At 42.9% G+C, this 24,667-nt stretch overlaps 1 protein-coding gene across 1 annotated transcript in view; it reads right to left on the reverse strand.

Moving 5' to 3' along the window:
* Positions 1–23,180, reverse strand: part of Cdc16 (cell division cycle protein 16) — a 39,782-nt gene extending 16,602 nt beyond the window's left edge. Inside the window, exons 1-13 of the mRNA XM_077627591.1 lie at positions 23,052–23,180; positions 22,806–22,860; positions 22,622–22,719; positions 22,521–22,559; positions 22,245–22,355; positions 19,140–19,299; positions 14,215–14,309; positions 13,935–14,068; positions 8,989–9,068; positions 8,853–8,902; positions 4,958–5,028; positions 4,717–4,842; positions 2,811–2,963 (exon numbers count right to left, since the gene is read on the reverse strand). Coding sequence (XP_077483717.1) covers positions 2,811–2,963; positions 4,717–4,842; positions 4,958–5,028; positions 8,853–8,902; positions 8,989–9,068; positions 13,935–14,068; positions 14,215–14,309; positions 19,140–19,299; positions 22,245–22,355; positions 22,521–22,559; positions 22,622–22,719; positions 22,806–22,860; positions 23,052–23,171 — 1,292 coding nt within the window. The 5' untranslated portion in view covers positions 23,172–23,180. The remainder of the gene's footprint in view (positions 1–2,810; positions 2,964–4,716; positions 4,843–4,957; positions 5,029–8,852; positions 8,903–8,988; positions 9,069–13,934; positions 14,069–14,214; positions 14,310–19,139; positions 19,300–22,244; positions 22,356–22,520; positions 22,560–22,621; positions 22,720–22,805; positions 22,861–23,051) is intronic.
* Between the last annotated feature and the right edge of the window lie 1,487 nt (positions 23,181–24,667).

The raw sequence follows: 24,667 nt of genomic DNA on the forward strand, positions 1-24,667 counted from the left end.
TTTTTGTTCATTCAGTGATACTCAAACATTTCTGGAGCGATGGAGTTAAAGTCCTCACTGTGCTTCCTCAGCCTTTACGTCATGTGCCTGCATTTTCAGTTCCTCCCACATTGACCAGATTTGGTAAATATACTCGAGCTTATTATGTTCCAGATATATTCAATGCTCTTCCCCCTGAAATTAATTCCTGTGAGTCTATATGTGATATCTGCATAAAACTCAAGGAAGTACACTTAGAATAATTATGTTGTATACTTCAATTGCAGTGCCATTGTGAAATTTTTTCTGTTTCTACCTGCTTTGTGCTTGGTATTGTATTACTTGCAATCTGTTTGGTTTCTTTTGTGTCTTCTTTCTTTTCTCACCCAAGAAAAAAGTCAATTTTGCAGCCGAGTCTTGCTGTTGACTGACAGGCTTCGCGTGACAAGCCACAACGATGGCTTAGGAGAGCCTGGTTTCTGTAATTGTATGTGTCGATTTGTGAATATAATTATTATTATTATTACTATTACTATTTAGCAAGTATCGCTGGGCTGTATCACAGGCCTTAGGCAGGAGTGGGGAACAGAGGTTATACAAGTACAGAGAAAAAAAACGTAACAGAAGTTTGCAAGCAGAGTGAAAAACTGTTCTCCAGTGCCAAACAAAATACAAAGCAACAAAAGGATGAACACAGCAAAAGACATCCGGCGAAATAACATGCATATGTGCCCTATTCTTCATTCAGAGCTTCTAAAGACAACTTCACTGTATCGCAATTGGCCAGGTTTATAGGTAGGCCATTCAATTCCACGATAGTGAGGGAAAGAACGAGTACCAAAGAGTATTCATTTTTGACGAAAATGCTGCTACTTTTTTATGACAGGAATGCATAGGGCGGTGACTAACAGGCACAACTAATATACCTTCCTCCATTCTTATTTTATTGTGATAAGTAGAATAATTTTAATCTGTTGTGATGACGTCGCATACACAGCTGTTAAAGTCCTGCAGCTTGGAATAGGATTGTTGGGGATATATTCCAGCTCTAACAGTTAACTTACAACCTTTGTCCATAAAGTTCGAGACTGATTTATTTTCTTCTCTAGAAAATATTCCCCAAAACAAATGTTGGTGCGTATGTGTAGTGCCATCTTTTCGGGCTAACCTGGGCTATTTATATTAATTGCTGTGGCAGACGTTAGATGGCACTACGTGTAGATAAAATGCGTTGTCGCTAGTCGTCTGCGCATTCTACTGTGAGTGAATGTGGAGAGATGGACGTCTACATCGAACAGCGTGTAAACATAAAATTCTGTGTGAAGCTTGGCAAGACAGCCACACAGACGTACGAGTGCCTTCATGACGCTTACGGCAACGAGACATTATCACGGGCGCGAGTTTTCGAGTGGCACAAGAGGTTCGTTCTGGGGAGAATGTCGGTGGAAGACGACACAAGGCAGGGCGCCATTCAACCTCACGGAATGAAAACAACGTGGCTTGGACTAAGGAAAACGTACAGCAAGACCGCACCATTACAGTCCGCATGCTATCAGATGCTCTCGAGATTAGTAAGACGAAATGCCACCAAATTTTGCGTGAGAACTTGGGGAAATGAAAGCTGAATGCCAGACATTTGCCCCACTCCCTCACACAGGACCAGGAAGACACGCGGGCATCAGTGAGCGCTGATTTGCTCTCCGAGGCAGAGAAGGATGCTGCATTCGTCGACAGCATCATTGCTGAAGAAGAAACATGGTGTTTTCAATACGACCCTCAAACAAACAGGCAGAGCACTGAATGGCGGTCCACAAGCTTTCCGGCGTCGAGAAAGCAGTGACAGAAGACCAAAACAATGACGATGATGATAGTTTTTTTCGATGCCGGAGGTGTCATACACCACAAGCTCGTCCCACGAGGGCAGACGGTGAATCAGGAGATTTATATCCGCGTGCTCCAACACATGCGTGATGCACTGCGACGCCATCACCCCGACTTATGGGCATCTGGACAAGCCTTCTCTACAACAACGCAAGGCCGCACACTGCTCTCAGCGTGACAAAATTTCTCTCCAAGCACAGCATTACTGTACTTCCCGATCCACCATACTGCCTGACTCTCCCCATGCGATTTTTTTGCTGTTTGCTCGTGTGAAGCGAGGCCTAAAAGGTCAATAATGGCTGAATTTCGGCGAGTTGGTTTTCCATTCTGAACGTAAAAGCGCAAAAACACAAGGACACAGACTAAGGCAGACAACACGAGCGCTTGTTGTCTGCCTTAGTCTGTGTCCTTGTGTTTTTGCGCTTTTACGTTCAGAACCTAAAAGGTCGCTCGATGGGGAGCGTGGAGGCCATTCAAGACGCCATGACAAAGGAGGTGACAGCCCTGCCAAAAGAAGTGTTTTCCAACTGTTTCCAAGACCTCAAGAAGCGTTGGAAGCTGCGTATAGACTGCAATGAAGACTATTTTGAAGGGGTTCTGCACAAATGATTTCAATGTTAAGCTCATTTTTTAATGGACTCAGTCTCGTAACTTTACGGGCAAAGGTTTGAAAAACAAATCTGACAGCTTTGCTTTGGACATTTTCCAGTTTCGGTTTGTTAGTTTCAGTCCACAGATCCCATACAGTTTTGGCACGAATGATATCTGCAATATTTTATGTCAAGCAATCTTTTAAACAGCTGTGGCAACATGGTCTGTTATTGACTGTGGACAAGCCGTAAGATTGATTAGGTTCCCACAGACTGCTTTTCCTCCCTTCTAGATGACACTTCTCATTTTGGTTTACTTTAAAAATGAGAAACTGCTTGATAAGAACAAGTGTGACATACTCTTGGTTTTGGAAGGCCACTACGCCCATCTCATGCAGCACGAATGGGTCATTGGGCGCAATGGCAAGTGCCTGGCTGAAGAAGCGCTCGGCCAGTTTGGTATTGTTGGTCAGACCATACTCGAGGCCAATGTACAGGAAAGGCAGGTGACACCTGCAAAATCGGTTGGCAAAAACATCAAGTTACCAAACACCAATAGATGACACAACTTCTTTGCCTTGGTAACTAACAGTGTAGAAGGAAATGTGTTAGATAACAGTACTCAAAATAAAACGCAAGCCCTGTGCCCTGATAAGAAGACACATTATGATGAAAACTCAGTCCAGAGGCATGCTACTGTGCCTCCATGGACAGATGTACTCTTAAATGTCTTGAATATTAAGTGCTGGAAAATGTCAAGAAATGTGTTTCCAAAATAGAACCAACAAAACTTGGGGGTCTTCTTAACTACATTCTTATAAAAGAAAATGCTATAGCATTTGGAAGCTGGCCCACCCCCCAAAATTTTAAAGGATCCCAAAAATTTTGGAAGTAGGCTGGCCCCAGAAGAAAAAGAATTAAGGTGGATTAGTGGGGATTAGTTGGCGGGCTAAAGTGGATTAGTGCATTGGGTTAGCATGCTCTCATATGGTAATCCAATGAACGGTATTTGAACATTCTAGTCCTTAGATTTTCAAATTTGGCAGTGCAAATGACATCACGACCCTCTCAACCAATGAAGTAATTCTGTTATGGAGAAACATGAAATTTTTTGTATGACAGCAACCTAAATGCTATCTCATTACAAGCATGCCCAAAACATGAAATCAGCTACTTGGCTACAAACACCGGTCTGAGTGCATCACATGTATGTCATCAAATGCTGACCTAGCAAAGCTCTAAAAAATCCACTCATTATTCTGAAATACCAACAGATTCATTTTAATCAAGATGAAATTTAGCACTGCAGTTAAAAAATGCAATTCCTGGAGTAAGTTAGATTTGTCAAATTATGGCTAATTAAACTGCCCGATTGTATTAACACTGCAGTCCAATCTGATATGAAGCAGTCAGCCTGAAGGTCATTCGTTGATAACCACAAAATACTGCGCACACTTCTAGAATGTGGAGCCTTTTCGTACTTCTATATCAGCAGCTATTATGCCTCAAGTTGTTTCTAAATGTTGGCTAATGCATCGCAAAAAGAAATTAAAAATTCTGCCCAAGCATCTCACATCATCAGGCACTATACTTAAATTTGAGGCAGCCTTGAAAGAGGATAAGTCTGACCCATTGCACTGCATACCAGTATGTCTTTCTGGGCACCACTTCATCGCACGCACGCACGCACGCGCACACACACACACACACACACACAGTGATATATTCTGAACAACTTCCTTTCACATAATTAGGCAGAATTATCTGGCAATTTATCTTGTCATAAAGTCAAGAAACATTTCCCACACAGGTCCATTAGTTGAGAATTCAAGTTCAATGTCTGAGATTTAGTTCAATTTCAATGTCGAAAACGATGTGCACAATCAAATTTGCTGTATTTTTGTTGCAAGCTGCTACTGATTGGAGATGACAGCAGGTGGTGATGGCACATGCACACAATGTTAGAGTAATAGCAAGAGGTGCATTAAGTGTGAGCATGGTGCCAAACTTGCTGCCTAACTATCACAGGGCAGAGTTTATCAGCTGTCACTAACACTCGCCTTCAACATTATAGCACAAATGTCAGACCACTTTTCTGACCAAGTTCAACAAGAGATAAAAGCCAGTTTCTACCCTGACTGCAAGCTAAACCCTGAACAAACGAAGACTAGACCACACTGTATGAAAATGCTTGATGCTTCAGAACTTGGAACAGGTAGACAAGTACTACAACAGCATAACAGTAGGATCACAAGTGCGTACCCACCCCTTGATCAGCTGGAGTGCCTTGAAGTAAGCCGCCATGGCTTGGTCGTGCTCGCTTTCCACAGCAAATGAGTGGCCAAACATGAGCCAGGCCGGGCCAAACACCTGGTCCAACACGGTGGCTTTGCTGTCAGCAATATGTGCAGTATAAACAAGGTAAAAATTGCATATAAGTATGTCAATTCAATAACTAAGTACATCAATTCATGGTATGTCATTTCAGTAACCAGTTACATGCTCACCTAAGGAACCGTCTTGCTGAGTCTGCCTTCCCAATGATATAGTAGTAGCAACCAACAGCAAACCACGACACCTGGCATGAATGGCAGGAAACATCAGCACAAATTTAAACATTACAGCAACAACGAAATAAATTATTGAGGCTAAACCTCCACATAAGAATGATAAGGAAAGTGGTTTAGAAAGACTCAAAAGAAAACATTTGACAGAAGTCTGTCTGGTTGGGAAAATTAATTTAGTAGAAAGAGGACTGACGCCAACTAGGTTAATTTTTGAAAAACACTATGTTTCGGGACAGGCTCGGTCCCTTCTTCACGGTGTGACTACGGGCGAGGCGCAGCTTGGGTTTTTAAGCCCTCGTGTTGAATACCTCCGGGTCGATGGCCGCAAACCATGGATGTAAGACGAAGGAAGTGTCCCCAGGGAGCGATTAACATTCCTTCGTGTCTGTTGTATGTGCCATGACTCCAGCAGAAGCCTCCTGCGCTGGTTAGCTTCGGTTTCCAGTACAATAGTGCCGTCACAGTCAATTCGGTGGTCACATTCCTCGCAGTGTTCGGCCACCGCGCTGCACTGATGGTTCATTCGTCGAACGTCCGCTTTCTGTTGCCTCATTCTTTCGGCGAAGTTCTTCGTTTCCCCCACGTACGAGGCCGGGCAGGCCTCAAAGATCATGCAACTGCTCAAAACTTCAAGCTGGAATAGACGCTTAACCTAAAGTTTCTCAAGGTTAAATTAAAAAGACTTCAGGGAGACTTTCATACTCATTAATCACAACTGTAATGATATAGTGTTATCCTGAAACCAAAAATTACTGTCATAGCAACAACTCTTAAGCCATAGTAGTATTCAGTGTATTTAATGCCTTCTTCTTTTTTACTTACTCATTGTACAAGTATAAACCAGTCATTTTGGAGCTAGTGTTTCTTTTAAGCAAGATTTTGCAAAAAAAATTATCCACACTGTTAAAGCATATCACTGGTGTTTGGTTAAATAAGCAGCAAAGATTTCTTTTGCCGAGAAAAATGCCAAAAGATGTGAAGAACAACACCTTTACAGTGATAATCGTTGGAATACTAGTACTTAAACAAAAACACTAGTGGTCAAGGTGGCCCACAAGGTGGCCCAAGACGTGGGGTTTTTCCACAGGCCCGCACAGAAGATACTTCTACAGGCCGACCTAGAAATTATACGGCAAGAAGGCTTAAAGCTTAGCGACTACACATGATCAGCAAAGAAATACAAAATAACAATTCATAGACTGTCTAAGCTAATGGTGAAAAGCACCCTGGCTGTGCCAAGAAACTCCCTGGCTAAAACATTGTGCCTGGTTATATTAAAGGTGCACTAAAGAGCATTCTAGAAAACTTCGTTTTTGCTTTTTTTTTAGTTTTTCTGGGTTTCCACAAATAAATAGTTTCAGTAGCAGACGACATAGCAGCAAATTAAGCCCGCGAAAATAAAAATACCCAACGACTCTTTGCTTTCGTAAGATTGCTGCCGCAGGGTGATGCACCCCACCGCCTGCTCTGGTGAAAAAGCATACATTGCTTTTTTGCTTGTGGTGCGTCGGTGATCATGGTTCCCTTTTCTCGAAGGTCCCGCGTCTTCTCCACTTCCCAGTTTCGCAATCCCACAACATCCATGGATCTACACTTACTCCGCCAATGGGAGAGCGGCTAGCCGCATCGCAACTGGCTGAATGGCATTCCTCGAGTTGGTTGACTCCTCCTACTCTCTGTGTTCAGTTTAAGAACAACCAACGCGAGGAGTGCCTTTCAGCCAGTCACATGGTGCCTTGCCTCTCTGCAATTGACGAAGTAATACACAGAAGTACACGGAGCTAGTTATGAAATTGTAAAGGTGGCTCATGAACTGAACAACACCTGAGAAAAACGGGATGGCTTCTCCAGATCACACGAAAAAGTGTACATCCATAGGTGTCGTGGAATTGCAAAACTTGGAAATGAGGCAGACGTGCGACCTTTGAGAAAAGGGAACCATGATCACTGACACAACACAAGAAAAGAAGCAAAGTGTGCGCTTTTGCCACAGCAGGAGGTGGGGCGCCTCACATCACCCTTGGCAGCAGACTCGCGAAAGCAAAGAGTCCTCGGGTATTTTTATTTCTGTCAGCTTAATTTGCGGCTACGTTGCCTGCAAGTGAAACTATTAATTCATAAAAATTCAAAAAACAAAATAAAAGCAAAAATGAAGTTTCCAGAACGCTTTTGAGTACACCTTTAACTACGATGCCCAGCCCAAAACCAGGGAATCACAAAACAGTGCCAAAAAGTACATGCGGGACAAGGTTCATATTCAGGTCTCTCCCACAGCGTAAAAAGAGAAAATATAGCAAGAAAAGCTGGGAAAAAGCACATAAAAAAAAAAGATGTAAGGGTTATGAGTGTAAAGAGGAGGTTCCACATTCATCCTCTGTATCAGCAATGTCCTAATCACAAGCAGAAGGTGCACGCAGAATAGACCTTGCAGTACCTTTTTTTTTGCTTGTTTATACTCTCCCTCTATTTTGCTGAAGCCTTCTAACCTGCAGACTGATTTAGCACTGGCAGTCGCACTGGCAGTGCTAAAGTCGCACTGGCAGTCAAAGAATGTGTTCCACATGCTGTTCTGATTTACTCATCTCTGATGTTTGCAAGAAACACCATATTAGTTTTTCATAAGTGTAAAGGTTTGGGAAAGTTTGTGCGACAATCTCTGGGAGGAATGGTGCAGCAGGGAAAGACGTGGAAAAAAGAAAGAAACTACACACGCAAGGGCCCACAGGCGCATGCGTGTGTAGTTTTTCACGAAAGAGGCACTTGGGTGTAGTGTTTCATGACAGATAGTTAATTTCTTTTTGATGAGGCTTGAGCAGCAGATGAGAGGAAGAAGCTTGACTTTTTCGGGAGCTGTTCGCCACTTCTCTAGAAAAGTTTTTTCTCCCACACAGGCTATGGAGACCACAAGAAAAACAACTATCAGGTTCGCCATGCAAAAATGCTGTAGTTATCATTTTTTTTAAACAGCATGTATAAAATTTTGTACAAAGTATTGCAATGGTTGGAAACTGTTATATAGAAACAGCAGGATTTCTCAGTGAGTAACAATACGGATCAGAGAATGACAAACTTTTTAAAGATGCACATGACTCTAGAAGTGCAGAAGTAAAAATGCATATTGATGTTGTTGGTACGTGATGGCAAGCCGAAGAAAACAGGACGACATGATGGATGGTGCTGGCATGATTTAATGGCAGATGGCCTGGTGCGAGCGCTTCGACCCATGCCACTGCACAGTTCATCGCCTTCTAGTTCGTGACATATTATTAAAGGCAACAACATCTGTCCACACCATTATGTCACACGATGCGTTACCAAGCTGAATTTTATGAGAATTATCATTTATTAGATTCGCTAGCAAACATAAAAAAGCACATCAGTTACAGTATGACCAGTAAGTACTAGGTTGGGATAATATATGAATTCCTTCCTGCACTGATACCATTTTTTAACTTCCCGCCCTTCGCCATTGGCTGAAGTGACGCCATACCCTAGGGTACATCCAATAACTAAGAGCAAACATGGGGCATGGCATGACTTCAGCCAATAAGGAAGAGCGGGAAATTCAAAACTGGCATGAAATCGGTTTGGGAAATGTTGTATTAGACCACCACTAAATTCGCCTCAACAAAAGAAACACTGCTAACTGTAGCACAGTTTCACGAAAGCTGTGCATTTGAAATGTACACAGCTGTGCACAGGGCACCCAAAAGGGTTAATGTCAACATTAAAAATAGAATCTAAAAAAGAATGTAATCATTCAACTAGACTGCCAAATTTTCAGCAAAAATAACAATGCTCACAGCAGGACAGCCTACAAGAAGCTGGAACTTACAGCAATTTCAGGATACATATCCACGAGCTTGTGGGCCAGGTGGAACAGGTCTGTAAAATAGAAACCACAGGAGCTTAGTCGTAATAAAGGCATGAGTTACTGAAAAGTGCTATTAAATGCATGGAAGTTAATGTACCATTGGATTTCCCCAGCTCCATCAGGCAGGATATGCGTACAGGAAAGCAGTCTATGAGGTAGGGATCCCTGCTGAGCACCCTGTAATAAAGCACGGCAATGCACAGCAAAGCACAGCTCACTGTATTTTGTCACCACCACTTCTTATATTCACACTGTCCTTATTTCTGCCTTTAACTCTTCCCTTCTTCCTCGGAGTGGTGTAGCAGGTCAAGAGGATGTTACTGAGGTTATCCCCTCCATCAATCCGTTCACAAAAGGTTCTTTTTTTCTAACTTGCTGTAGATTATTCAGAACCTGCAGCCGCACATATATGGACAGTCTGGACCAATACCTCTGTATTGATCACAATAAGCAAGATATGTGCATTAACACCATTCAAGAGTGACAGTTTATTACTCTAGAAAAGAGCTAGCCTAGCCAAGGCGATGATGTGGTACTTCCATTACAAAAGCAACATTCTTTGCCAATTCATTTTTCACTGAAACACATAATGAAAGGAGACACCTACCTTCAACACACACAAGACCCAATTTATTTTAACAATGCAACAACCAAGTTATTCTTACTGTTGTGTCACTGCATCACCTTGCGTTGCATTAATCAATTTTACTTTTATTTTTATTTTCTGCTTTTGCTGCAACACTCCAATTTGTTTCCTGTAATTTACTGCCTCTCCCATCTGAAATGTGTCTGTACATATACCATTAGGGTAAAGAATATAAAAAATTAAAACAAAGCACCACAAGCATTGCATTGTTGTCTGAAGTCCACACAGGGAAATTTTTCAAGTATCTGTGGTGCACTGTCAAGAGGACACAGCGTTACTTGTGACAGATGTAACACTGAAAAATGACGCAACTACAAGTCTTCTGAAGTCTTTTTGTTTATTTTTGCTATCAACGTTTTTAAATTTTTGGCTCCGCCATGTGATCCATTTAGCAGTGACCGATACAAGGGGTACGGGCAGCATCAACATCAGCAATAATTTTCGAATTCCAAGCTCTACCTACCACTCTTGAGGATAGCTAATGCTGCGGATGGAGCATTCTTCAATGCAAAGCATTTATCGAGTCAAACGCATGCCCGCAAATAGGCAAAAAATACATTCAGCAGTGGTTGCAAATTATGACAGGAACTTGAATAACTGCAGTGGCTTTCAGCGAGTTGCTGTTTGTGCATCACATTATGCTTCCCAGTGAAAATGGCAGATACCCCATTCTGATGAAACGTTATAAGCATAAGAGTGATGGCCAATCACACATCAGAGCCTGCCCTGCAATGAAATAAAACTGCAATGACGGCTTGTATTTGTGGTGAACCCAGTGTGCATTTATGTGAACATGTAATGTCTTAGTACGAGACCTTTGAGGGTGTAAATAAATGATTAAATGTCAGTTTCTACCTTTTTGCACCAGGACACACGCCTAGTGGGCCCTTTCGCTGTTAAACAGGCAAATTAAACTTTGGCCACTCAGATGCTTCATACAAATGAAAGCTCGCATATTCAACATGCAGGCAAAGCCTCTCAGCAATCAAAGTACTAGTAGTCCCTAATATCTGTTGCTGTTGTAAGACAGCAACATTTAAAAGCACATTCCTCCTTGTTTAAAACTGGAGCTCTCAAGCCCTAGCCACTATGAGTAAATATGTTTTTTTCTTCTCGTGATCTGTGCCTCCTATAGTTATCAGATGAGTAGAGTAACAAAAGGGTTTCGAACAAGCTTCTCTTTTCAAGATCCCTGGCTTTCCATGTTTTCCCTATTTCACGCAAAATTCCTTGACCACTGCAGAGGCGAAAAAACTTGTTGGCTGACGGTAATGGACAGTGTAGATTAATTATTCACAACAAGAAAACTATTTACTGATGCTGTAAGCAGCACACAGAAAGTAGATGTGCTCTACTTGTTCTACCGAGCTCATTTTTTTCCTGAAGCCCAGCTTCAAGCTGTGAATTATGAAGCTACTACTGCTTCATATACAGCTCTTGTGATGGTACTCACCATCACAAAAGTGGTGGCACTCGCTGCACTATCACAATTAACTGCTGACCATCGTGTTAATTTCAGTCATTTGTTTCCCATGAACTGGAAAAATTTTTTTTTTATCCCTGACAATTCCCTGATTTCTCCAAGTGAACAAAATTTCCCTGACAATTTCAGAATTTCTAGGTCACTCGGCACCCCATCGCTGGTCATTCATAAGAATGAAAGTATATTTTTAGATAAATTTAGAAAGATTTGAATCACTTTTGTTCCCCCCTCTGTAGTATCCTTCCCCTCGCACTAGTCATTTACCTGTTGTTTGTTATATTGTTTTGTCCCCTTTCCTCCACGCCTTCTTGGCTATAAATAAGCCATTATTGACTTCAATAAACAGTTGCAAGTAGCGCCTGTCTCGTGTCTTCCTTTCCTGTGTGCTGTGTTTTTGTGCGCTTCATCTACTCAAGATACTCATTCTAGGTCACTAGACACCCAAAAAACCTACCTGGAACGGTGTATGTCACGACGTTACATCCACCCAAGTACAGTGTCGTACCAAGCACTACACCAACACATGAAACACCAATAACACAAAAATGACTGAAAATAATCATCATCATCATCAACAACCTGACTATGTCCTCTGCAGGGCAAAGGCGTCTCCCATGTCTCCCCAATTAACCCTGTCATTTGCCAGCTGCGCCATCTATATCCCCACAAACTTCTTAATCTCTTCCACCCACCTAACTCTCTGCCGCCCCCTGCTACCCTTGCCTTCTATGGAAAACATCAAGACATGCAGCAGTGCAGTGCAGTGCATAAGTGCTTGCACTTTCTTGCTCACTTCGTGAGCTGAATCTTGTGCAGCGCTGTACACACTTAGGTTCGGTTTTAAGAAGGTACCAGACTGTCATGGTTATTTTCAGAATGCGAACATGAAGAAACAAGAGCTGTTGGTGGCACATGCACTGTGTTAAGCAGACCATGCAAAAGCACACTGCTCGCTTGAAAGTGAAGTAAGTGTCACAAGAGAGCCACAAAACCATTCACAACATATTATTTCAGGTACATATTTCATTCTTAGCATGATCATTGAAGCAAACACTGAGCTTTACAGGGTGACTGCAACCATTTCGTGGGCTCAGTTTTGCTGCTTAAAGCGTTCGCAGACTTTATCTTGGTTGTTGCTTGTGAATTAACAGATAAATATATGGGTTCATTTGAGTCATCACTGACAGGGCTCGATGTGTGGCTGGCATGTTTACTTTGTTATCGATCGCCATGCATGCACATAACCGCAGCAGCTTAACAGTAAAATCTCGTTATTTCGACTCCCATTAATTTAAGAAAACTAGAAAATTCAGACATTTTCACTGATCCTGTCAAATGTGTGTGCTATTCTATAGTGTGAAACACCTGTTAATTCCGAAAAATTTGGAAGCATTTCGGTCAATTCCCCAAGGTGACGGAGCTCACGTGAAGGTGCTGGAGGTAAAGTGATGATGACGGTGAGTGAGTGATAAGTAAGGGCACTATAAGCATATGCAGCACTGGCATCCAACTGAAATGTAAAGGTGCAGTACTTATTCTTATAATTATGATTTTCTTTGTTTTGGGCTGTGCTCCGCCATTTTCATCGTCTTTGTTGCATGCATGTCATGGATCGTACTGCCAGTGTCCTTCATGCTATCATGGAGCGTGTAATTGTCTTACATTACATCATATGTGCATACTTAGGATGTGCCTGTTTTCTTAGTGGTGTGCATGTGCACGTGCGTGTGTGTGTGTGTAGGGGGGGGAGAGGGGGTGACAGTTAATGCCCCAACTGTAGTATAGGATATATATGTTAGTGTTGGTTTATCCTACAGTGTACGCATACTCCACCTTTTAGCAAAACAAAAAAAATAGTATTGGCACACAAATTTCTTACACGAAGCAAACAACAATTGCAGAGTTTTTCAGACATGAACCTATGTTTATGTCTATGTGGAACAATTTGTTACGGTTTCTTTGGGGCCCACATAATTCCATATTTGGTTAATTTGGATGTTTTCTTCAGTCCTGTGAAATCCAAATTAAGAAGATTGCATTGTATACGCAGTTCCCATTTTCATGTCAGAATGTATATTCCTATGCATGTAAACGGATTCTAAATTGTGACCTTTAGTAACCATTCTCCTGTAAATGACTTAATTTTCACACTTATTTTTTTCTGCAAATACATTCAAGTCCTCAACGTTTCTCCTGTGAATGATCCGAGTACTGTTAATGTTGACTTTTCAAAACAAACGTCAACACTGCCAGCAAAATTTAGGGAAATAAACTGCTTTGAAGTCAGGACTTTGTTCCTATCTACCAGTATGAGTAACAAATGCTGCAGCAACACCCTGCCTTCGCATCTTCTCTTCCCAAAAAGAATCCATCGTAGTTACAAGAAGCCGCTATCTTCACTGCTCTCTGGTGAATCATTCGGTGGGTGCTGGAGCGAAACATCAGCCCCCAACCCAACAATACATGTCCACACACTTGAACAGCCTCTTTGTACGCCCGCAGGATGGTGCGAGGAGCCCTTAACGGCGCGAGTAGCATGTGTCCATTGAAGCACTGCTGAGCGAAAGTGCTGCACCGGAGTAATGCCAATTTAAACGTTCCGAATCCATCCATGAGGGGAACGGGCAGTACTGCTGCCGCGGAGCCAACTTGAGGTCAGGCTTCCTTTACGGCTATAAAAGCCTCTCTTACGTACCACTGATGCAGCCAATGTAGCAAAGAAATGGAAGGTTCAAACCAAACAATGGTTTTGAAAACAGAAGTGGTTCCTATTCCCGACATTTTAAAAGGGGTGGTAAACTACAGTCCCAGCCAAGACTGCATAATCGGCAAGGTCTGGGAGCTGGACTTCGACGCGCACCTGCTGCCTCTCGCACCTTAACGGAAACCTTCGTAGCAACAAACACAGGCTTACGTTGAAGTGATGTCATAGCAGCGCTTGTAATCACAGTTGTAGTAGCACTTCTCTGCCACAGCAGTGGCAATGTCAAGGTTCTCGCTGAGATGGGAGAGCTCAACTGGAAGTTCAGATGGGTCTGGCTTGTCATACTAAGGCCAAGGCAAATAAAAGGGGAACAAAATTTACACACGCTGCCACAGACCCTTCCCCACCACACTGAAGATAAAAATGGCATGCATAAAAAGGTTGAAAGTGGGAAGAAACACCCCTACCATGCAAGCAATATGAGACGTACCTTCTTAACCTTTATCGCATAAAGCAGCCTGACGAACTCACTGTCTTCGCATGAGGCACCCATGGCCATATTAAGCAGGTTAAGAACACTTTCCTCTGCAGAACAGAAAATAAAAAATAAAGCATTAAAGCTGACATCAGGATCTAGCCGGCAGTCATGACCAAAATAACAGCAATAAAGAATTTTTGCCTGGTGTTGGCTAGCAAGCCAAGAGTCCATAAGGCCAGAATGTGGGCTTGTTCAGAGTGCTTCATGCATATAGCGACATGAACCTACTGTCAGCATTCCGAGTGCACCAACTGAACCACTGATCAGACTGTTGCTTCTCAATGCTTTCCCAAGCCTCCATATGCAACTTATTTATTTACAGAATACATTAGGAACAGAATCACCAGGCACTCTACATGCTCATTTCGTGGCATGATGGTCAAAATGATGTTTCAGTTTTGCTCAGGGACAACTTACTATGGCACTGTAGCAGAAGCTACAGGCGTGAGGTGATGGCTTCAAAAAGCACACGGCTCTCACGCCCTCACAAACCGAGAACACACAGGTCTGGAGTCTGATGGCTCATGCTTGTAGCTGCCACAGTAGCGTAGACCAAGGGGTATATTCGCGAGGCGATTCCCTGTGGAACTGGCTCGCTTCTCCACGATTCGCCATGGAATATTGGCTGCTTCACCACATGATGTCACGTGGCAAAGTGGCCAATAGCGCATGGCAAATCACGGAAAAGCGATCCGGTTCCACAGGGAATAGTCAATAGTCTCGTGAATATACCCCCTGGTCTAAGCATAGACCAGAGACCAACCAATCAACCTAGGACTAAAAGGAATTAAAACAGTCATTTGAAACCATGATAAGGATGCTTTGCTCATAGGCTTGTAATATAACAATGCAACTAAGTTTTTATTTTCTGGTGAATGGTAGATATCAAATGAAAACACGCTAACTGAGCAAACCCTCCTTTTTATAAGGAACAACAACAACAGCCTATATTTGCATTCTCCAAAAAGTTAAAACCAATATGCAGCAGTGCTTGATATACTGACGCACTACAACATCAGCAAAGCTCTACCAAGAGAAATTGTGCGCTCACTACATTTCTGTTAACTTCACCTACGGAGATAAGGAAACTTGGGTAGATTAGACAGGCAATAAAGGCCTAATGGGCATGATAAAGTATTTCTCCGGGGCACTAAACATGCCATGATTTAGGGACTCATTAGCCAAATTGTATTAAACCTGATGGCTTCTCTGGTTTCATGAAGCAGACACTGGCTTACCATGATGTCTGTTTATTGTAAACAGGGAACAATAAGGTAAACATACAAACAAAATACATTAAATAAAAATGAGGTTCCAACTCCTGGAAAAAGTTGCAGGGTCTTGCCCCACTTCACAGAAACTCATGCCAATGAATCTGCACTGAACCACTTAGCAGGGCTCCACAAGATTGTCTTTATTAATCTTTTAATTTAAATATTTTTTTTTGCACACGATAACTAACTAGAGTGGTTACTAAAATAGGTCCAGCTCAGTTTCATACAAGCTCTACAATGGGTCTGAAAGCAAAGCCTAGTTTTATACTAGAGTCCTTACTTTTATACACTGCACAGAGTCCTGATCATGCCCAGGGGCCATATTCCGAGTTTGTGTCATAATAAAAAGCGTCATAATCTGCTGCAGCGGCCACACCTGATTGGTCAAAAAACCGGAAGTGGATGTCGGTTCGGTTGCGACTGTGAGCGGCGGCAGGATGTCACTGCGTTGCAGTTGCCGCAGAGCAATGTCCAGCGGCGATTTTGCTCTTTGCCGAGATAAAGAACGCGACCAATGTGACAGAAGAAACATTCAGCCACAAGTTTGGTTGTGCATCGGATTCCACTATAAAGGAGTAATATCAAAGCTGCTTTATTTACCCAATTGACTTCAGCAAATACAAACAATATAATTCAGACACTCTTCTTTGCACCGTAAAGACCGTAGCTGTACCTGAAGAAGAAAATATTGTACGCAACCACACATGGCTTTTCAGTAACAGAAGGCGGCCTCTACATCCATCGATCGCCAATGGTAAATAAAAGGCAGCTAGCTTGTTCGCACAACACGGCGTTTTACATTTATCTTGAGGAAAAGCGAACAGAGAGGAAAATTTGTAGCATGCACTCACTCTCTGCACAATGCCTGCTTCGTGCCGGTTGAACCAAGACGCTGTGACGACTTTCCGTCTGCAATATCGCTGAATGTAATTTTGTGTTGTGATCAGACGGTTGTGCAGACGGTAATTTACGTTTCTTCATTCATTTTATGCAAGCACTGCAAATAAATAAAAGGGATGAGCTAAAAAAATTTTACTGTGTTTCTCTTAATATATGTGTTGGGAGACTTCACAGACGAAGCTTTCATAGGTTCGCCATGGTACGAAGCGCACGCATGCCCATTGACGCCTTAAAACTAACTTGCAAGCTAACTCGCAAGCTCAATGATGCACAGCCACAGTATCGCGGCTATCGAGAACCGTAAGGGACACCAAAAAAATCACCTCTGGCATGTCAAACGCTTCGGTGTAGCAGCACGTCACTGGCGACTGACCATCCGTGCATGTGAGTGGTTTCACGCTGGTAGACATTACACACGACCATGATGCAGGACACTCCAACAGCTAATAGAGAGCTCTAGAATAGGAAATGCACGTTTGCACGTAGTAAACGCAAGTATTTTGCGGGTCATTCTGCGTTATGTTACATCATTCAACATACGTAGACGAGATAACTTGCAATAGTGGCACCATCCAGTTTGAATGAAGAGAACAATTTCTGCAACAAACCGGCGCTCGTTATGCCTAGGAGCTACCGAATCGTCAAATGAAATTAAAAACAGGTCGAATTTATCGCCCATCCAATTTGTTACAGGCAAGACAAGACGAAGCAAAAGTCTCGCACCCAGTTTATAGCCAGTTCACGGGCCGAACAACGCAGTAACGTCGACGAGTTCAATTTGAAGCGAAAGGCTCCACTTCAAAGCGCGCCGCCATGTTGGCTGTCGAGCATCTGCTGCATACATTATGTGTTTGACGTCAGCGCCCGGTTTCTCCGACCCTTTTCGCTGCATCCGAACCACCACATCCGTTTCGACCAATCAGGTGTGCCCGTTGTGGCAGATTATGACGCTTTTTATTATGACACAAACTCTGAAGACGAACCCAGATTTCACTTTAAAAGACCACCTCCAGCAACTAACTGCTTGTTTCTGCAAAATAGTAAAGCAGATAAATGAGACCACCTTATAACTGCGAATAAGCTCGACATTACAATTCTCAGATATGTGAAAATTTTTTTAGCTTAATCTTGGCATGGACAGATTTGTGGGCACTGCTTGGAGAGGGCAGTCCCATCACATGATGCATTTTCAAACTTTTTTTAATCACGAAACATACATAGCCAGTGCAGTTTTCCCACAGAAAACATCCCCCTTTAATTTCACCATGAGTTTTAATAAACCAGAAAAATGTGGCCACACCCACAATAATATGTGCACACAATATATCAGTAATTGAGAACTGAACTTTTTTGTTTATCTAAATGATGACTACTAATCCATCAATCACCCCTTCAATGTGTGTTAGCTCAGAAATAAGTGTCAAAGCTGTGCGCTATGTGAGAACATCTCAGATCACAGCAGCCATTTATGTTCCCCACTCACATTGCACTGCCATGCACTCATTCACTCAGCTGATACAACGTCCACGTCTTCAAAGATACGAGGACAAGAAGCAAGGTTTTGAATGTCTACACTTGTAGTCAAGCTTTTCATCACATAAAAAGACGGGGTAACCATAGGCACACTACAGATCAGAATCAAACATATTCAAAGAATTCCAGAGAAATAAAGATGTTGAAGTTTTCCGATTTGATTTCGGAGCACACCAAGAATGCACAGAAAAACATTTTATATCCCAGCAGATGATTCATTACGCAGTTTCAGTCGGTGTCTCATTTCTCCACATTGTGACTCCACTCTCATTACAGGGTCTTAATTATACTGGTTTTGACTTATTCCTGCCATAAGAACTCGACATGCAAACAAATAAGCACATTTAATAATTTTGAAGCACTCACCTTTGCAAAACGAACAAAAGAAAAAAGCAAATGTGCACTGACCAGAGCCGTACCAGAGCTGCCATAAAACAAGGGGGCATCAATCATGAAAATTATTTTTTTGCATTCATTCCGCATGCATTTAATGAAATTGTTCCGGGGACTATTCCGCACATCTTGGCGCTTGATTACAGTGCCCACATTCATGCGCACTGTGCTTTCTCTACGGGGATATGACAATATTTAGGAAACACGTACAATTGTACACGCAGTGCCTGACGAGGATAATGATGAACAGTCAAAGCCTCAGATGACAGTTCAACTAAGGCTACCTAGAATTTAAACAGGGACCACAAATGATTTGTACCATGAGAAAATGCTCAGTGTCTGCTGATTGACATTAGGCAGAGATCCCCAGCTGCAAACTAATGTTCACCCCTCCCATGCATTTTCAGACAAATGCATGAATAAACCTCAGTAAATGGAATATAAAATGAACCCTGCAATTTAATTTCAAACTACCAACCCATCCATTTTATAAAATTGAGCACAAGGAAGTTTGTGAGGCAGCCATTAAATAACATTAAATAACTTCAATTAAGCCGTATGGCTGTGATGAAAGAGTCTATAGCTTTTCAAATCATAAAAGATCAAAAACTTTGTTCCAGTTAATACATTAAACTCAGAACCCCCTTCAAAGAAGCGAGAGCACTCTATCTAATGAGCTAGCCACAATGGCTAGAAGGTAAACGAGCAAGTTTCAAAAGTGACAACTGAAAACAATATTCAGCATATCCAGCAAAGATATCATGAAAGTTGGCATACCTTCTTCTCGTGAAAGCATTTGGTGCTTCACCAGTGCTTCAAACGCTTCATAGCAGTGGATGTCAAGAGCCAGCGCTTTCTTGTAGCACTCAGCAGCGAGTGATCGGTTGTCAATAGCTTCATATGCTTTCCCTTGCAACAGATGCAGTGAAGCCTCCAGCTGCAAAAAGAATTGAGAAAGAGTCATACACACGATAAAGAAATTAATACATAGCTTCCGGGTTCAAGTGTATGAGAAAAAAGTGCACTGACTCATGTAATTAAGTAGCTAACGAAAAAATACTGATTCTTTCACACTTCATGTCTTGTTGCAAATGCTTGCGGTAGCTTTAGATTGTTTCAATACTTGAAAGATACTGGTTCTGTGTCAATTTAATCCTGCAACTCCTGGAGCGTGATGGATGATAAATATTGCATTAAATTCATTCGTTTTCATTTCAGCACTAAAAAAATATCAAACCCTCACAACATTAAGAAAATTTTATTTCCCTGCATACTTTTCAAAGACTAGTCTCAATACTAGCTGCCACAAATGAAGAACGTGCATTGCAAGATGACACCACAAAAGCTTGCTCTTGCAGTGAAGCAACCTAAAATTGCAAGGGGCAAACTGCTAAACCAGCAGGTGACTGATTAATACTGATATCCGATGTTATCATTTTGCAAGTACCAGAGTATGTAAAAATAACTTTATAGTTTAAGGCATTCAACATACGTTTAGTCGTTAAGTTTTTCACTGCCCAGTAGTATATATTGCCAGGTGGCGCTGAAGCAAAAAGACACTGGCGCTGTTGGCGCATGGAATGAAGGAAGTTGAAGTTCGCCGTTTTCTCCCACCGAAGAATGTGCTGCCGAGCCCTCTCCTGCCGGGTCCCTGTTTTGTCACCAACACCGTGACAAATCTGGCGGAGGTGGGATCGATCTCATGTCCCGCCCCCCAATGGTTAGCCAGCGCTCCAGTCCTATACCCGTCAAGACGCCCATCCACCGTGCTCGCCGCTGGATTCGAGGCTTAGCACCCGAGTTCGCCCACGAAGCCGAGCAGGCTCGTCAGCTAGCACGTCTTCACATTACACAACAACAAGATAAAGACTCATGCCGATACAACCTCCGGCACCGACAAGTCTTCTACAATCCCGACGACCAGGTTTGGGTATGGATACCTGTTCGACGGCGAGGTTTGTCCAAAAAACTCATTTGCCGCTATTTCGGTGCTTATAAAGTATTGTGGCGCGTCAGCGACGTTAATTACGAAGTACTACCGGATGCGGCACTTTCACAGCAGAGAAGCCGTCGACTACCCCGTCCAGAGATCGTCCATGTTCTACGCATGAAGCCGTATTTTGCACGGTGACCCCCCAGATACTTCGAGCATTTCTTGTGTGCTTGAGTGTGCTTGTGTTCGCGAGCAGATGAGCGCGCGTTTTTTAAGAGGGGAGGAATGCCAGATGGTGCTGAAGCAAAAAGACGTTGGCGCTGTTGGAGCACAGATTGAAGGAAGTTGAAGTTCGCCGTTTTCTCCCACCGAAGGACGTGCTGTCGAGCCCTCTCTTGCCGGGTCCCTGTTTTGTCACCAACACCGTGACAATATGCAAAACCAAAGACATTTGATCCCATGGGTACCACAGTGTTAAAGTAATGGGGTTTGAAATGTCCAATTCCAGTCAGATAAGCACTGAGGTTTGATGTTTAGGCCCTATATAAGTGCATTTCAGGAACCAAAAACAGGCACTATATAATGTGCCAAATATGGGATTGACGCATATGAACATCTGTGCGAGTTATATCCGCAGCAAGGAGAGTGATGAATCCGGCTGAGAGAAGCAGGAGCAATGCATAGGAATGACATTTTAAGACAGCTTTGAAAGAGTGCACTGCAAGTTATAGGCATATTTCTGCTGAACTACTGTCCACCTAGCAATGAAATGAGTGGAATACAAGAAGGCATTGGTGTAAATGACTCATTTTTTTTAAATGTCTCATTTTTGCTTTTTTCACGAACTGCAGAGACTCGCAAAAAAGTGGTCTTGCAAAAAATTTGGTGAAAATGTCAACAGATGTCTAGGAAAAGATGTCTACTAGTTTAATGTTATTCCTTTTTGCTCCTCGAAGTAGAAAATGCACCAGCAACTCGTTGTTGCCAGAGCCTCTTCAGAAAACAATGCACTGTCATTTATAAAAGTGGCACCCTTTGCTGACGCGTCCAATAAGTGCTGAATGGGAAGTGTTTAAAAGGTAATCTTCCTAGCCCACCACTTGAACTTTTTTTCATTGCTTTCTGTTTCTCTGCTTTTTATGTTGAGCCCTTCTTCTCGCAGTGAAACATCAGGAACCCAGCGATACAATATGATCCCAGCAGCAGCAGGTCATCATATGTCAAGGTGAGAAAGGTCATGCCACTCTCTATTGCATGCATACATAAACTCAATCTCAGCAAGCCTGGCACAACCTGCAGCGATGCCCATTGTCAAGTGGCCCAATGCAAACGTGCAAAGACATCGCAAAGATTGCACAGTGATAAAACTGCCTCAGAAATGCAATGGTGCTAGCACAAAACATATTCTTATTTTATTTTTTCCTCCCCTCTGGTAAACATGGGTTTCTGACTTGACAGCATTTTCAAAAAATTTGCCAACCTGGTCAAGCAAGACATGCTGGGCTGTCACGACTTGACACTACGACATGATTAAACAGCATATACTTCACCAAGTCTCCAATGACTCAACTCAGCCCTATTGGGTTCCAGTAGATGGTGCTACTATATCAACACATGTGACAAGGTTCTGCACAAGGCACACATGGTAGAATTACTGCTTGTAAGTGACTACAGCCTTTGCTGAAAGTGTATAATACACTACATGCACGTCCAAGCTGTCTCCAGCCTATGTTGTGGGCCTCTTTTGGTTTCACAAGCTTTAGGAACTGAGAACCTCTGTCCTCCTCCCTCTCTAAACGTTCAGAGTCTCACAAGATGAACGACAGTTTAGCGGCAGCCTACAGACTTCGAACCAGGTCCGTACGTATAAGTAAAATGGCCATGAGCGCATCACTTAATTCCAAGAATGTAATGTTGATGAAAAAGTTGTGTTCGTAAAATCAACGTACCCGATGTAGCGAGCCAGAGTCCTCCGCAGTGCTTTCAGCACCAGCAGCAGCCGCATCCGAAAGCGGCGCCTCTGATATTTGAATGGCTTCTTTGTACTCCTTGCCTGCAATCTGACAGTGTTCATTGTCATCAACAGCTAAGCCCCACAGTTTGAATGCAGCTTTCAGCCCGGGTACCTCATAACTGTGAGCGTAAAAACAAACTTATATATATCCAATAATATTGTATAAAAATATCGCATGTACTTATGGGCTACACAAAAGTCCTAAACTTACCCTGCTGGACACAGCTAGAATCTTGAAATTAAGGCTTTTCTGCAAAATGAAAAATATTGTCAAGTTAGCAAATTTGTCTTTTTTGCATAAACAGCACTTGCCTTATGAAGGCCTCTACTTTCAATAAAGTGCGCCGCTCTGCGGTACTGTTTATTCAAGTACAAGCAGTGAGCCACGGTATAAATATCTTCACTGCATTCTGTGGAAACAACAGAAGACAAATGGTGATCTCGTCGAAGCCAAAAAACGCATATAAGAGGAAGGAAGCTCAAGAGATTTTCGTACCTCTCGACATCGACGCCAGTTTATCAGCCCAGAACAAAGCAGTTGTGTACTGGTGCTGCGAAAACAGGCAGTGTAATCAGTTCTGATGCGGAATACCATCAATGATTGGAAACTTGCGGCAAGTACGACTGCTTTCACGTAAAATCTCAATCGCGGACAGCCTCGCGCACAGGTGTAAACGGAGCAAAAAAAAATAGCAAGTATATGACTATACGTGTGACGGTATAATAGCGAGAAATTGCTAACCTTGTCGATGTACCACTGGACCATTTTTCTGTATCTTTCAAAGTCGATTTGCTCATTGTGAGACCGTACGTGAGGACTGTCGCCGCAGCAGTCAAATTTCGAATGACCCTCGGCCGACATTTTTAACGCCGATGCGCGGCGGTGGCGCCGCGGATTAGCCGTCTTATGAAATACGCAATAATCAAAATTAAATAACTCCTCTCTGCTTTCAAAGGGACATGAAATGTTCTCAGTCATTATAGATTTAATTCTAGTGTTAAATAATTTTGCTTGTAATATATTAAAATTTATTGTTGTTTTGTTTGCGGCTCTCGAGACATTCAAAAGTAGCGCTCTCGCCAGCTCATCATGGCAGAATAACTCGCTTTCTGCACCATAGCTGCACAGTGCATAGAGCTACTACTGGCACAGTGTGCACCGTATGCACTTTAACACTTTAGCAGCAAGCTACAGGCCATGCTACAGGCTTTTTGAGTGCTTCTGAAGATGGCCTTTCACAGTATTTTCACAATGTTTCGGGGGTAATGTTTTCTGCCCCTATCAAAGACCTAATTTTAGTTGCATGTTTTTTTAGTAAAAATTCAGAACAAATTAGGACACATTTGTCACCACACAGCACCCGCTAAATTACATATTGCATTTTTTTTTTCTCGAGTTGTTTCGGTTTCTGTTTTGGTGACGTGAAAGTTAATATTCCAGACTTTGAAGCAGGCTGGCCTAAGCATTACAACTTAGAGCTGCGTGTCAGTGATTCCACTGTAGTTCTTTATGCTTCATGTAACCTAAACACACTTTACACGTTACAGCGAGCGGTCGGTCGTTGAAACCGAAACCGAACTAGAGGCGACGCAGGTTATAGTTGTTGCAAGCATCGCAGGCAAGGGTTGCAAGAATCCGCCTTTTTTTCATGTTCCTGTGCTGCCACCTCGCGTACAGCGCTGGAATCTCATTGGAAGGGTACTGTGCGCCCAACCCGGCCGGAGTGAGTGCCGCTGCGGAGTACGTTTTGTAGGAATCTGTCAATAATAATAATAATAATTGGTTTTTTAGGGAAAGGAAATGGCGCAGTATCTGTCTCATATATCTTTGGACACCTGAACCGCGCCGTAAGGGAAGGGATATAGGAGGGAGTGAAAGAAGAAAGGAAGAATAGGTGCCGTAGTGGAGGGCTCCGGCATAATTTCGACCACCTGGGGATCTTTAACGTGCACTGACATCGCACAGCACACGGGCGCCTTAGCGTTTTTCCTCCATAAAAACGCAGCCGCCGCGGTCGGGTTCGAACCCGGGAACTCCGGATCAGTAGTCGAGCGCCCTAACCACTGAGCCACCGCGGCGGGGCTAAGGAATCTGTCAACGATGTCATGTCCTGGGCAGCACCTGGTGCCTGGAGGATTTCTAGGATTGACTGGTGGCTGTGTGCAAAGTCCGAGGCAGGCTGCTGAGCCCACCGAAGAGCAAATTCTTCAGTATCTCCGATCATGCGGCATGCGATGCAATCGCCAGCTGAGCAAGGGCCGCCGCTTCAAAGATGAAGGCTACATTCGGAACATAATGTTCAATGAAATATCCCCGATCAGTGAGAATGGCGTTTTCTGCTGTATATGCCTGCCATC

This window comes from Amblyomma americanum, chromosome 6, assembly GCF_052857255.1.
Source record: "Amblyomma americanum isolate KBUSLIRL-KWMA chromosome 6, ASM5285725v1, whole genome shotgun sequence".
Taxonomy (NCBI): domain Eukaryota; kingdom Metazoa; phylum Arthropoda; class Arachnida; order Ixodida; family Ixodidae; genus Amblyomma; species Amblyomma americanum.